Raw genomic sequence first — 12452 nt, 5'->3', positions numbered from 1 at the left:
GCTAAACACTGTCAATATTTCTTTTTTCCACCTCAGAAACATAGCTAGGCTGTGACCTATGCTTTCGCAATCTGCGGCTGAAAAACTAGTCCATGCGTTTGTGTTTTCCAGGAGTGACTACTGTTTGCTGGTGTCTCAAATTGCATCCTTGCCAGACTTCAATATGTCCAGAACTCTGCAGCCAGAATTCTGTCCAGGTCTTCCACCAGAGATCATATTACTCCTGTTTTAGAGGCCTTGCATTAGCTGCCTGTTTGGTTCCAAGTCGATTTTAAAATTCTACTGCTTACCTATAAGGCTCTTCATGGGCTGGACCCACTTTACTTATCTGATCTTTTATCTTTTTATACTCCTACCCGCAACCTCCGCTCACATGATCTTAGATTGTTGAGTGTCCCTCGTGCTCGCCTACGCACTATGGGCGACAGTGCATTTAGTTTCTATGCCCCAAAATTGTGGAACTCCCTTCCTATACAGATTAGACTCTCTGCTACTTTGAATGTTTTTAAATCAAGTCTTAAAACATACTTTTTTAGAAAGGCTTTCTTATGATTCTGTATTTCTGTTTGACCTCTGTGTTTTTATGACTTGTATTTTCTTTTTGTTAAGCGCTCTGAGAAGAATGCTTTTAAGGGCGCTATATAAAATAAAGTTTATTATTATTATTTGAAAACTCTGCGCTTATGCCTTCTCAGCCTTAGCCAATGTAACACTGAAACACAACTTTTGATCAAAGGGTTATGTGAACTAATCTAGATCAATTAAAGTTGTGTATTTCTGCCATTTAAACTCAGTACCGTTGCTTTGTAGAGAATATGAAGGTTTAGACTGACTGTGTTGATAAACTAACAGCATTTGAAGTTATCTGAAGTTCATGTACTGTTTGGGCAAATAGAGAAAATGAAGGACTTTACCAATCCACAGCATTCATCTTCCCCAATATCACTTTTCCACTCTTAGAATGATCCTTTATGTGAGGTACTCATTTTCTAATTTATTATATTGTAATAATAGTAACATAAAGTATATGATTGTATTATTACAAAGATATAGATATATGACAAAATTTGGTAGTCCTCCCATCACACATATCACAATACCTACTGCTAACACCTGCATTAAACAGTTGCTCTCAATGTAGCTATTGATATCTTACAAGACCAGCATTTCATATACCGTTTGCAGACTTTTCATGTCTTGAGCGATGCAATAAAAGGGCATACTGCAGGTCTATACACTGCTAGCTGTTGCCAAGTTAAATCTGATCTTCTATGCCTTGCTCATGCTATGGGTAAAAATATCACTGTCCATATGGGGAGTTAATTGAAGCAGGTTGGTTAGCATCACTGCAGTACATAGCAGTGGGCTTTTCCTGTTAATGATGAGCATGTCAGGGTGGAAGGTTGCAAATGAGGTAAAGCAGAGGTTGCTCAAGTCACTCAGTGATGATGGACTACTTGTGATACCAAGTTGAGCCGTTGTACTTCCTATAACTCCACTAGATTATAACTAGACTAGAGTGGATCAAATACAGATGCTTTAAATCTCTTCATTGTAAAGATTTAAAGTGGCAAACTTCTTAATCTCTCTGAGATACGCAGCTGATCATGAATGCTCACCCCACTGCATGTTAATTCCAGTGCCAGTCTCCTCTTAGCAGCTGCTACTAGATTTAACTGATAACTTGCAAAGTGAAGCACAGGAGATGACCGGAGATAGGCCAAGTTGCTTCACGTTTTGCTAGGGTTCCTTTCGAGGTGAGAGTCACCTTGGATTTCTTGGTCTGTATAGGTTATCCCTGAAACCTCAACCACGCTGAAATTGCACTTAAATGTCATTGAATATCGAATTTCCCAAAACATTAAATATCAGGTTTCTCAAGTGCCACCTGGGGGACACAGCAGGTGAAATTGATATGTGAGGTAAGTTAACAATGGCCGAGAATTGAACCCACAATCTCCCAATTTAAATACGTCTACTGTATTAACATCCTTACGGTGGTAACCTTTTTAAAAGTATCACATTTCCGTCTCCGTTAAGTCCATTAGTACTCTTGTGTTTCTTAGGGAATTGGAGTTTGGGATGATTAACAAGAAAGCAGGTGATAAACCATAAACACATGTTTTTGATGAGCTGAATCCCATAACCTATGATAGGGTTTATATGCTGTAAGCTCTATCACTCAGACATTAGCTGCAGAATTCAATTTCTCTAACAGTAAGCTTATCTCAATTGGCTTTTTTTGTGTTTGATTGGAAAAACAACAAAAGCATTTGGTAAAATACGATTATGGATAATCTTAGCTGAAAAAAAAAAAAAAAAGAAAATATATATATATATATATATATATATATAAATATTTAAGGGCAAGGAGTATTTTTGCTGTATTTATTTTGTTCTAATATGCTACTTTACCATCAACACATTATGAAACATTTTCTTTTATTGACATTTTTACACTGAAAGCTCTAAAGAGAGTTACCTAGTTTATAGTTGTATTAATTTAGAATAACTTTTTATTGCTGTTTTGTAATGTTTATCATGTGGATAAAGTTTGTAAGGGGGATCTAACACATGTTTAGTGTAATGCAGTGCTGTCCAATGGATGGTTTATCAGCAACGTATGCCTCATGGAGCGCCAAAATATGCTTTCGATTTAGAGGTGTATCCCATTTAAGGCTGTTAATGGTATCAAAACGAATACTAAGACAACAGTTATCTTTAGTAGAAAGTACATAGTTGAAATTCAACAAAACTAAAGTGTTTAGAAACAAAACTGAAGCAGTGTCTTAATTTAATCTTGGAAAAACTCATATTTTAAGAACAATAAATATATTGAAAGTTTAGTATCAATTACAAAAGTGCAGTGAAAAGTAATATGCATTTCAATAAAAGTTTTTAAAAATGCACAATTTCAACAAGATTTCGAAATTCAAAGTGAATCGGTTTATGCATTGCTAAAGTTAATAGTATTTGGCTTTCTGCCCTTGTTTCTATCAACAACCGTTGATAGAGAAGATAAATGGATATGAGAGAAAACAGTAATATTTCAGACTTTGGGAGGCTTAGTTTAATCTGACTACTATGTGAACATAATTGGATAGCAACATTAGTCAATTCCACCTATTGCATAGCAATGTTTTTCACAGTAAGTTTTCAATTATATTTAGTATTCACTATCTAAACATGTAACGCAACACCAGATTCTGAGCAAATGCTTATTTACTGTATGGAGTGGCTACTAATTGGCAGTTAATAAATAATAGCCATGCATCCTTTTGGACACTAAATGTATTCATATAGGGGACCAGTGGGGGCAAGTTTTTGAGTGTTCATATCATTGAACGTCAGTGAAGGTTAACAATTTGGGCCACAGATCCGAGAACGTCCTGAAAATCTACTACAAGGAATATCATGTGCATCGTGTAAGTGTAAGAATGTTAGAGATTCACTTTTGCATCTATCACACAGAGCTTCTTTCTGTAGCAGAAAGTTGATCATCCATTTTTACATATGAGACACATTAGGTACCAGGGCTTATTCAATTCAATGTATGGTCAACTAACCTCCAAAGTAAGATCCGTCTGTGAGTTTCATATCATTGTTTAATTTGGTGATCACACTGGCCACGCCATGCTGGATGAAATACATCTTCTTCCCAATGGTCCCTTCCCGTATGATGTAATCATTAGGCTGAAACACCTCAAACTTCAGCTTACTGAGCATGCCTGTCACAAAGTTAGGGTCCGCGTTGGCAAACAAGGGCATTGTGGCAACCAGCTTGCGACAATTGAAGTTTACTATCTCCTGAAAACACAAGAATGGGATGTATTATTTTAACATTACAGATAGTCTTTATCTTTTCTCGAATTCACATTAACTATGCTAAACATCTTAAATAATACTTGAGCTGTTAGTCTTCCTCGGGATTTCCATTGTCTTACTGTTTTACGATGTTTGCAGTCATTCTGAGAAATACTGGTTACAATATTGAGATATTATCATTTGTTTCTGTTAATGTCTTTACCTGATTTTGCAATTTAAATTATATGTGAAGCTACTTTCATATAAACATGCCAGTGCCAAAGGGCTCTAACCTTTTTTTTCAAAATGTAGGCTTTAAATTTGAAAGCACAGCTCAAGTTATACTAGATGATAGTTTACAGCATGATAGCAAGGACATTAATTTACTCCTTACTGTTCAATTGTATATGCTCTGTTCTCAATTCAGCTGGCATACTGTTCACAGCCCAAGCAACTCATATTCTGCATAGAGGCAGTTGTTATTTCTGCGACTTGCTTTGGCTTCTGGGTAAAGGCCCATTGCACAGCATGCACAATGAAGAGGCTCATTATGCAAGGATGTATGCAAGGCTGTAAACCTGACTCATTCTGTGTCAAAAAGACCAACAGTCTTTACAGATACTAGCTGCAGTTTACTTTTCATTTTCATTGTGTTCTGACCCGCTCTGTTATGTTTAATAGTTTTACTTAAATACATTTATGTGGTAACACATTTCTGTTATCTTCAATGCAAAATATGCTTTAGAAATACAGATTCACCTTCTCTGATCCCATGTTTGCCTTTAATTCTAATCCACAGTTATTTTTAAAAGTAAAATGTCAATGTTCCGCTTCAGGGGAAATACAGATCTGAAAATATTGTTCTGCACAGCTCCATCTTAGAAGCTTCTTTCAATATTAAACACAACAACAGTGTGTTGTTGCGATAGACTACGGTGACATTATTTATAAAGTATCAACAACCATGGTGTTAAGAAAACAGGATCCTTTGTACCATTCTGCAGGTTTATAACCAACCTGGGTTATTCTGTTGTGATTTATATAGATTGGCTGGTCTGACTTCTTTATCTTCGCAAACCACTGGTACATAATTGTTTATAAGGATATCCTTGGCAAAACCCCAAATTATTTTAATACTCGTTTCTAATTACCTCTAGTAGTACTTATAATCTTGGATTATTATTATTATTATTATTATTATTATTATTATTATTATTATTATTATTATTATTATTATTATTATTATTTGTTTATTTAGATAACGCCTTTATCCAAGGCATCTTACAGGGACTAGGGTGTGTGAACTATACATCAGCTGCAGAGTCACAATAACGTCTCACCCGAAAGACGGAGCACAAGGAGGTTAAGTGACTTGTTCAAGGCCACATAGTGAGTTAGTGAATGAGCTAGGATTTTAACCGGGACCTCCTGGTTACAAGGCCGTTTCTTTAACCAGCTCAGTTCCTAGTGTTCGTACGGAATTTGGAAAAAAGGGCATTATTATTATTATTATTATTATTATTATTATTATTATTATTATTATTATTATTATTATTATTATTATTTATATTTGTATTTTTATTATATACACCACCTTCTTGACCAGATCTCCCTTGAAAAAATAGATTTTAATCTGAACGTGACTTTAACCTTTTAACCTTGGTTAAAGGTTAAATAAAAATGTTTTTTTTTTTACATACAACAAAAACTCTACAGCCATGACTTCTGATATTTTGCTGAAAATATACTCTTTGTGAAAGAAAAGCAGTTAGTAAAATGGAAACAAAGTACATCCTATGTGTGGTCATCAGCCCTTACTAGTAACGGGAAGCATGTCATGCATCACATCTCTCACGCATCCAAATCATTGTATTTCAAAATTAATCAAAAATAAAAATTGTCATTACACTAGTATTGCTTGTTATTCTGAAACAAGGTAGATTGCATGCATTTAAAGGAATATTGCTTTAGTTATATAAACTCCCTCAGTTCACTGCCTTTTGGGAACCATGCTCATTATATGAATAATTGTACGTTCAGTTCTGCTTATTATCTGTTCTGCCTACCACATCTGCAGTAGCAGGGACTTTGACCCCAATCATATACTGCATATACTAAATCAGATCCTAGTATCCAGCTCAGAACTCCATGGGGAAGCAACCTTTGGGCTTCATCTATTTAAGGTCTTTAGTTTGTCATGCTGCAAACTTTCAAGGATGATAAAACATAATATTAACTGCTGGCATTGTCTTACCTTGCAGGCATTATCAATGCATCAATGGCATTTTGTTCTGAGCACTTACAGTAATCACTTGAGAACAATGAGTACTGACTTAATGGGGCTATCTGCGTGGCGTTGTCAGTAATTTATATCATTTACTGCACTCTACTTCTTTAAATTGTGTAAAGAGCAACATCCTTATTGAATAAAGTAAAGAAAAAAACTTGCTTACCAAAGTTAACTTTAGGGTTTCACATGATGCATGTTAATATATGTTAATTAAGGAACAGAACCCTCATAACAGAGCATAAACCGTTAGGTATTTAACCATGTTAGGAAGGTAAGAACTATGAAAAATAAGCCCTGACCACTTTTAAATTGTGCTCTTATAGAGCTTTTGGATTTACGGATGGGCAATCCAAGATTGACAATACCTTTTTCTACAGATTTAATTTCCCTTTTCAATCAATATAAGAATTCATATATAGTTTATACAAATTTGCAATATTTATTGTTTAAACTGTATCTGACAAAACACTGACGAGGCACATTTGATATTGGTTATCAGTCGCTAATTAACTGTAAATATTCCCTTACTTGATTCCTGTAATCAATTCCCATAATTACTTGCACAGCTTCTGGATCTTCCTCGTTGTATTTTGTGGGGATGTGTGGTTTGTTTTGTCCTTTTGGTTTGTTTTGTCCTTTTGGATCAATACGTAGAGTATGAGCTTCTTCAAAGTACATTAAGCATATATTCGTGTTTTTTTTTATTTTTATAATTGATTTTTGTTCTGTCTTGAAAGGGTCTGTTTACCTTTTGTGAAAAACTCTGACACATGTATTATTGGAAAAGCAAATCAGTTTTATAAGTCCTATTGCAAATTATAATTATAAGTGTATAATTTTAAAACGAACTGGCTTCCCAGCTTGTGTGTTGTTCAATGAATGTTGAATACTATAGAATTTGAATTCACAAGCATTGTATCCTACAGTTATATATGAACTGTGCTTTCTGTATTTTATTGTAAGGGCTTCACAAAAAAAAAGTTATAGGCCATAGTGCAATTATGTTGTGAGATGGTCATACCTTGTTTTAAACAAAAAATAGATTTGTTTTCCAATTATCTTAATATATATTTTATTATAACATATATATGTGTGCGTGTGTGCGTGTGTGTGTTTACGAGGAAAGCCAAAGTTAACATAAAAAAACAGTTTAATATGCCAGCACTTGTATTGCAAATCATAGCATTGCATACAGCAAATTCTAAGCTGAAATGACTTACCTCGTTGAGAGGATCGTTTAACTCACTCAGAATGTTATCTTCGTCAAAGATCTTGCCTTGATAGCGATGCTCATAGTAATCATGAATCTTCTGACGCATATCAGCAGGCAGCTTATGGAAGGACATGTACTGTTCCACTTGCTTGTACTGTAAAGAAACAAACATTACACCAATAAATTAGTAAACCATTAAAAACGGATACATTAGTTAAAGGTTTCTACTTCTTACATCCAGTGCCTTAAGATATGGTTGTACATCTGAGGTTTAAAAAAAGTAGACTAACATTTCAGTGGGTATGAGACCATTCAAATTGAATGGCATGACCATGGTTAAAGATCATTCGTACAAAAATTAAACACACATTTGACAGTCATTCTTTTAAAAAGCTTTTTTTCCTTTCCCCTACTCTTGTTACTATGCAACAAAGAGTATCACCAAAATATTTGTAGCTTTTATTTGTGCAACATCAAGATTAAAAAGTGAACATGTCAAATCAACGTTTCGGTGCCGTGCACCCTCATCAGGATTTACAAAACATAAAAGTCAGTTACTAAAACGGCTGTTGGTTTGCTATTGAATAAATGGCCTTTGTTCTTTCATTTTCAGGTCTTGTTTTGTGGCAGGCAAATCCAAACAATCAAAAAACAGAAAACTTCATCAATCCAAAAAGGATGCTTAAAAAAGGGATGTGAAATATTTTTTACAGGCTTACTGAAATTCTATTTTTTTGCAGATTGAAGCTACTTTTTAATGAGTCTGTATATCTGACTTACATTAGAAGCAGACTGGCTGTACCCTATTTTGAAGAAAGGAAGCAGGTGGGAGTGCAGGGAAACTAAGATGTCCCCAAGGGTGCATTGTGCTGCTTTGAAGAGTCAGCAGACTTTCCTGTACAAGCTATTCTTCAACATAATTAAATACCTGCAAACATTAGCTGGGACTGCAAAAGTATGAACAACAGACAGCGGAAATTCTATTTTGATCCAAAATTAAACTAGTGTATCTGCCTTTACAACACAGAATAAAATATAGTTAAAAATAAAATCAGAATTCAGCTTTAAAAAAAATAAAAATAAAACCTTAGCTTATTGAATACGGAAATCAACATTGCTCAGCTGCAATGGATTTCACCTGTTTCTACTTGTGTGCAGTTCATGTACAGTACTGGTACAAATTATGGAAACCACTACGGATTTTCAGCAAGACTAGGGTTGGGGATTGTATTGCCCTTTTTCTTTCACTCAGAACTCTTACTTACTAAATAGCCTGGTATCTCAATAGATAATCGTCTCTTTAAAAATATGCTCAATATTTTATTGAGCAAGACATTTTACAAGGAGAAAGGTACACCGAAATGTTCTAATGTGTTTTATAGGAAGGCAGTGCAACTGGGGATGGAGAGCTTGTTGCCAGATAACTTCACTCATACTACTTCTAAATGTCTTGGCATCCCTAATTAAACAAACTACATATGTTCCACACAAATTAACAATCTGGTCCTTTCTAGAATGTTTCAGACCCATTCCACAATGACTCTGGGATGCTCAACCTATTCTAGAATTATGCATTAGTCTTGAACCAATAAAGAATAGGTCAACACATTTTAACATTTTTTTAATGGGACTTATGAAATGAGGACATTGGTTACAATGTTTTGGAAATTTGCAATATAGGGAGTCATCCACAAATAAAAAAGAAAATCATGCCAGTGGAAAACTGTGAATCTCCAGCAAAAAGCAGGGAAAGGGATTAGATTTGCTAGAGAGATATTTAGCAGTATTACAAATCAGTAGATTTGGTACAGCAATACATATGAAACAGCGATACATATGAAACAGCGATACACACTATTATTATTTTTTATTTTTTTCTAATTAACCCCTATGTGGCCCAATACGATTGAATTAATGACTTTGTAACTCTTGTAAAAACAGGGGGGTGATGACACCAGATAACTCCATTGTGTACCCCAAAACATCAAAAGCTTGAAGACACCAACAAACTTTTCACTGGGTGACAAAGGCTTTCTTTTCTGTACTGCAGCTTAAAAATGCTTAAAGTAACTCAAAGTGTCATTTAATTGATTTAATACACCCCTCTCACTTTGTTAGGAGGTTTTCAATCATTGTTTATGGTTTTGAGACCTTTTACTCCAATACTGAGTAATAATTTTTCTATATATAAGTCTTTACCTGGCTTCAATCTTTCCAGAGAATCCTAACTGCCAGCACTCCAATCTAATCCTGTGACAATGTGACCTTTCAGCTCCTCTAACCCCACCTCCTCTGGTTCTTTATACATGGAGAGTAGATGGGGCTGGCAGAGTTCAACTATCACAGTATAACATCTTGAAAGGAATGATGAATTCTGTTCATTACAAGCAGTTTAATAGCTCAAAACAAGCTCAAAGCCAGGTACAGACAGCTATAGAAAAATGTATAATAACTCAATATTTACAATACAATGATTGAAAACATCTTACAAAGTGAGGTAAAAAATTAATTTTAAGCAACTTCTAAAAATGGATAAAAAGTCAAAAGCAATACAATGCATAATATAACCTTCAGTATAGAGGACTTTGGTTAATTCAACATCAATTATATGAGACACTCAGTTTCACAATCTATATGTAGGTATATCTCTGTTGACATGACTAACTGGGTGAGAATGCCTTACACTTTTCATTGAACTATGAAAAGGGATAGGGGAGTTTTTTTAGATTTGTTTTCTTTTATTTCATTTAATAACCTTGTAATTTCAAGGTGTCTTTATTTGTTATATTTTGAAATCCCTCCTACATTCTTTTGTGTTGGATATTGTTACATTCTTCATAAAATGTCCCTATTTTTTATAGTATAAATGTTGTAGCACTGACACTATTGTGAGGCAAATAGCATCCTATCTACTGAAGTAATTGGGTGAGTGTCTGCATTGGCACAGGTACAAAACACCAGAATGGATGGCAGTTGGCTACCTAGTAGAGCTTTATCCTAGTAAATGAATACCAGCTTAGCAGACTGTTGCTTGTAATCAGAAACCCAGAGACAGGTCCCAATAATAAGTAATCTATAGGATAGGAGAGAGGCAAAGTGAAAATAGAAAATAATCAAACAAGAGCCTGTCCTTGCGCTCCATTGATCTACAGTTTAATTGCAAGGTGATAAGACAAGGTTTTGTTTGAGAGAAATCGATTTACATTCGGTACACAACAAAGTTGAAATCTATTGTGTGAAGTTTCAGCTTTCAATAGGAGATCTGAGATAGTGGTGGCATTTTGCCCTGATCCCCAGGATGGGGTTGGCAAATACATTGATCAAATATTCAAACTCTCTCTGCTAATCCCTTTTCATCCACTGTGGTGATTTTATAAAACATGTATGTGGCTGCAGTACAGATACCCTCTGTTTTTGTTTTCCAATATGAGTATTAATAATACTACTACTACTACTACTAATAATAATAATGTTTGTTTTTTTTCTGAAATAGGGAGAAATAATATTACATTGATATTACATTACATTACAAAGTCTGTTTATGGGCTGCGAATGCCAATACAACCCTTACACAGATTTGTTTTCTCATCATTTCCAACCTTTATTTAGTTCAGCCAATTTCATTGAAAAGATGGAAAAGGTTGTTGAAGAGAATACTGTTCAGGTGACATCAACCATGCTTATATGGAAAATACAGCACAGTAAAAACTGAAAGTGGCATAGTTGGTGTAATGAGTAGTGTAATCCAGAAGACAAATGTGCATTCTGATTGGCTGAAAGTTCCTGAGCAGTCTATAATATAAATTATACAGTAATCTCTTTGTAAAATATCACACTGTAGAATGTGATGGACTGACAGGCACAAACCACAAACAAGAGTCCTCATTTTAAATGAGGACCCTAAAATGGGGTTTACTGGTGAAAATGTTATTGGCATAATGGTCTCCAAGTCATCCACTATCCACTATATTAGTAGTAGTACTGTAGTATTAAGGCTCCTTAATACAAGTCAAAGTACAGGTTAGAAATGTGAACATGATTATTATTTACTAATTACAAAGAACTAAGTGCTACTTGAAGGCAAACACTACTGCTTTAATTGAGTAGTAATTATTACAAACTGATTATTAGCACAGGTAGATTTAAATTAGTTGTTAAAGCACTGCTGGCTTCTTCATGATGTAATTGCTATTTACAGTATTTATCTAGAGTTCAGAGCAAGAGCACATCATTTTTTCAAAGTTTGGGCTCTCTGCGCTTGTAAAGGTTTTTAAACTCAGCAACCCTCTACAAGTTTTATGTAATATGCAGTTCTTCTTTTCTGTTACAGGATTCAGTAGCACATTGCACTGCGCAACCCAAAGCTGAAGGATAGTGCGAATGGTAGAAAAAAGAACCAAGGATAACTGCCAAAGAGATACAAGCTGAACTCCAAGGTGAAGGTACGCCAGTTTCTGATCGCACCATCCGTCGCTTTTTGAGCGAAAGTGGGCTCCATGGAAGAAGACCCAGGAGGACTCCACATTTGAAAGAAAAACATAAAAAAGCCAGACTGGAATTTGCTAAAATGCATATTGACAAGCCACAATCCTTCTGGGAGAATGTCCTTTGAACAGATGAGTCAAAACTGGAGCTTTTTGGCAAGTTACATCAGCTCCTATGTTCACAGACGAAAAAATGAAGCTTTCAAAGAAAAAAACACCATACCTACAGTGAAACACGGAGGAGGCTCGGTTATGTTTTGGGGCTGTTTTGCTGCGCCTGGCACAGGGTGCCTTGAATCTGTGCAGGGCACAATGAAATCTCAAGACTATCAAGGCATTCTGGAGCGAAACGTACTGCCCAGTGTCAGAAAGCTCTGTCTCAGTCTCAGGTCATGGGTCCTCCAACAGGATAATGACCCAAAACACACAGCTAAAAGCACCCAAGAATGGATAAGAACAAAACATTGGACTATTCTGAAGTGGCCTTCTATGAGTCCTGATCTGAATCCTATTGAACATCTATGGAAAGAGCTGAAAGTTGCAGTCTGGAGAAGGCACCCATCAAACCTGAGACAGCTGGAGCAGTTTGCTCAGGAAGAGTGTGCCAAACTACCTGTTAACAGGTGTAGAAGTCTCATTGAGAGCTACAGAAAACGTTTGA

General features: G+C 35.3%; 1 protein-coding gene across 1 annotated transcript in view; it reads right to left on the bottom strand.

Moving 5' to 3' along the window:
* Window positions 1-12452, bottom strand: part of LOC117420698 (potassium/sodium hyperpolarization-activated cyclic nucleotide-gated channel 1-like) — a 78189-nt gene that overhangs the window by 21889 nt on the left and 43848 nt on the right. The window contains exons 5-6 of the mRNA XM_059024774.1: window positions 7315-7461; window positions 3567-3807 (exon numbers count right to left, since the gene is read on the bottom strand). Coding sequence (XP_058880757.1) covers window positions 3567-3807; window positions 7315-7461 — 388 coding nt within the window. The remainder of the gene's footprint in view (window positions 1-3566; window positions 3808-7314; window positions 7462-12452) is intronic.

This window comes from Acipenser ruthenus, chromosome 1 (assembly GCF_902713425.1).
Source record: "Acipenser ruthenus chromosome 1, fAciRut3.2 maternal haplotype, whole genome shotgun sequence".
Classification (NCBI taxonomy): domain Eukaryota; kingdom Metazoa; phylum Chordata; class Actinopteri; order Acipenseriformes; family Acipenseridae; genus Acipenser; species Acipenser ruthenus.
The sequence above is the reverse complement of the archived record's forward strand: the minus strand, read 5'-3'. Positions and strand labels throughout refer to the sequence as shown.